Source organism: Protomyctophum bolini (assembly GCF_963924005.1).
Source record: "Protomyctophum bolini genome assembly, chromosome: 13".
NCBI lineage: Eukaryota > Metazoa > Chordata > Actinopteri > Myctophiformes > Myctophidae > Protomyctophum > Protomyctophum bolini.
The window spans coordinates 43,325,278-43,327,716 of NC_137874.1; the positions used below are offsets into that span (position 1 = coordinate 43,325,278).

Here is a 2,439-nt window from a genome sequence, read left to right on the forward strand (position 1 = left end):
AACAAAGCAGTGCTTGGCGATAACTCGCTGTGATGGAGTTACTTGTTTTGGCTACTGCTGTGTCCCCAATTAAGAGAGATTAAAAAAAAAAAAAAAAAAAAAAGTACTGCATTTAAATAACAGATAAGATAAAAGCGGGTAGTAAGCAAAATGTGCAAAAAATAAATACATAGAAAAAAAAAACAATGTTAAAAGTCCTTGCGTTGAAGGACCGCGTGAGTTCAGTTACCCATCATGCAGTTCACTTCGCCTTCTTCCAAAAAAAACGACCGAGTCGTTCGTTCCACCTCCGACCTCTCCGCATGACTCTTTTCCTTTTTGTTTCTCTTCCCATCCTTGTCGTGTGTGGTTTTACAAATTCACACCTGGACCAAAATCTGCAACCACATTTTGTCAAGTTTTGGAATGTCACTTCTGTGACGGGGGTCTGTGCGACTCACGCTGACAGGCACACACACAGCCGCCACACACAGCCGCCAAAGACAGACAGACAGACAGACAGACAGACAGACAGACAGACAGACAGACGGCGATTGACCGCAAAGAACGAGCTGTAGCCTACACAGGAGTTTTGGCCCAAAAGGCTCGGGCTGCCAAACACAAGATACACAACTTTTTTTTCCCTTTTTTTTTCTTTTTTCAACAAGTTTGACTGCGGGGATTAAATAATCGTGTTCCAGATCTCCCTGCCTGGATGTAAATTAAATTCTTCGGGTGCAGTATCGTCGTTCAGACCTAGTCATTGGTCCGACAAACGACAACCCACCTCATCCCCTAACCCAGGGGTTCCCAAACTGTGGTGCGCGCACCACATGAAAAGGGTAATGGCGGTTTCACGGTGTTATTTAGCAAACAAACGGCAAAATCCGGTAAACCACTGTTGTAAGGACATGTCTCTCACAGTGCAGTGACATTCTGTGATTATTTGCCATAATCATATTAAAAAAATGTATAATTCTCGGCCAAATATAACAAGATTTAGCGCCGGGGGGGGGTTTCGTCAGCTAGGACAGGAGGTAACAGGGGGTGCACGGCCAACAGTCTGGGGACCGCTGCTCTAACCGAACCATAACCGCGGTCAAGGTAACGGGACGCAACGGGACGCTAGTCCGACATGCGTCCGAAAGTACATGCGTCGGAAAGTACATGCGGTCCCCCAAATTTTCAAATTGAATCATGAAACTCCGCCGTCGATGTTCCGTACCGTGTTCTGGTTAGCTCCCGAGTGCTATGGCTAGCGCCACACGCTACACGAAACCAAGATGGCTTCCGAGGTCGTTTTCGGTCACATTTGAAGCCCCGAGAAGTCACGGCAGGCCGCTAGGATGGAAGGGAGCGAGGCACACGCGTGCACGCTCACACACACACACACACACACACACACGCACCACAGCGTCAGACAGCCAGCAGCTGGGAGGGTCTGGAAGGGGGCCTGTCCAGGAGAGCCTGTACGGTCACGCCCACTTTCACCAGGCCTCGCTGCTCCAGGATGTGGTGAGGAAGACACAGCTGATCCTGATTAGAACGCACATGCACACGCACGCACGCACGCACACACACACACACACACACACACACACACACACACACACACACACACACACACACACACACACACACACACACACACACACACACACACACACACACACACACACACACACACGCGCACACACACACACACACACACACGCACGCACACACACGCACTCACGCACACAAAGGGTGTGTTAAAGGGATAGTTCACGCCCACAATTACTTTTTGTCCGGTGAAACCTGTCGTAGTCGTGACCTTGTCCTGATTGGCTGACACGGGCTGTTCTACAATTCAATTAGCTCGTGTTAAGTCGTGTTAGGGAGGGAAAGTGTTTTAGTGACACCTGTGGGACGCCTAGTAGTTCATACTAATATTAATACTAATAATCATAATAATAATCATACTAATAATGATAACCACTGCGTGAAAAGAGGAGTTAACGGGCAATTATGGGCGCTGTATTTTGCCCGTAAACCTCAAGCTTAGCAGCATATACAGTTAATATACGGTAATATACAGTTAATATACGGTAACATACAGTAATATACAGTTAATATACGGTAATATACAGTAATATACAGTTAATATACGGTAACATACAGTAATATACAGTTAATATACGGTAATATACAGTAATATACAGTTAATATACGGTAACATACAGTAATATACAGTTAATATACGGTAATATACAGTAATATACAGTTAATATACGGTAATATACAGTTAATATACGGTAATATACAGTAATATACAGTTAATATACGGTAATATACGGTAATATACAGTTAATATACGGTAACATACAGTAATATACAGTTAATATACGGTAATATACAGTTAATATACGGTAATATACAGTAATACACAGTTAATATACGGTAATATACAGTAATATACAG

General features: G+C 44.2%; 1 protein-coding gene across 2 annotated transcripts in view; it reads right to left on the reverse strand.

Annotated features, from left to right (window-relative positions):
- Window positions 1-274: 274 nt before the first annotated feature.
- The window catches only part of lrch2 (leucine-rich repeats and calponin homology (CH) domain containing 2), a 72,895-nt gene continuing 70,730 nt past the window's right edge, over window positions 275-2,439 (reverse strand). Inside the window, exons 21-22 of one of the 2 annotated variants that reach the window (XM_080779378.1) lie at window positions 1,389-1,515; window positions 275-377 (exon numbers count right to left, since the gene is read on the reverse strand). In XM_080779378.1, the coding sequence (XP_080635504.1) occupies window positions 1,396-1,515 (120 nt within the window). In that variant the 3' untranslated portion in view covers window positions 275-377; window positions 1,389-1,395. Of the gene's footprint in view, window positions 378-1,160; window positions 1,516-2,439 lie in introns of those variants that run through there. The other variant, XM_080779377.1, reaches the window with a different exon arrangement.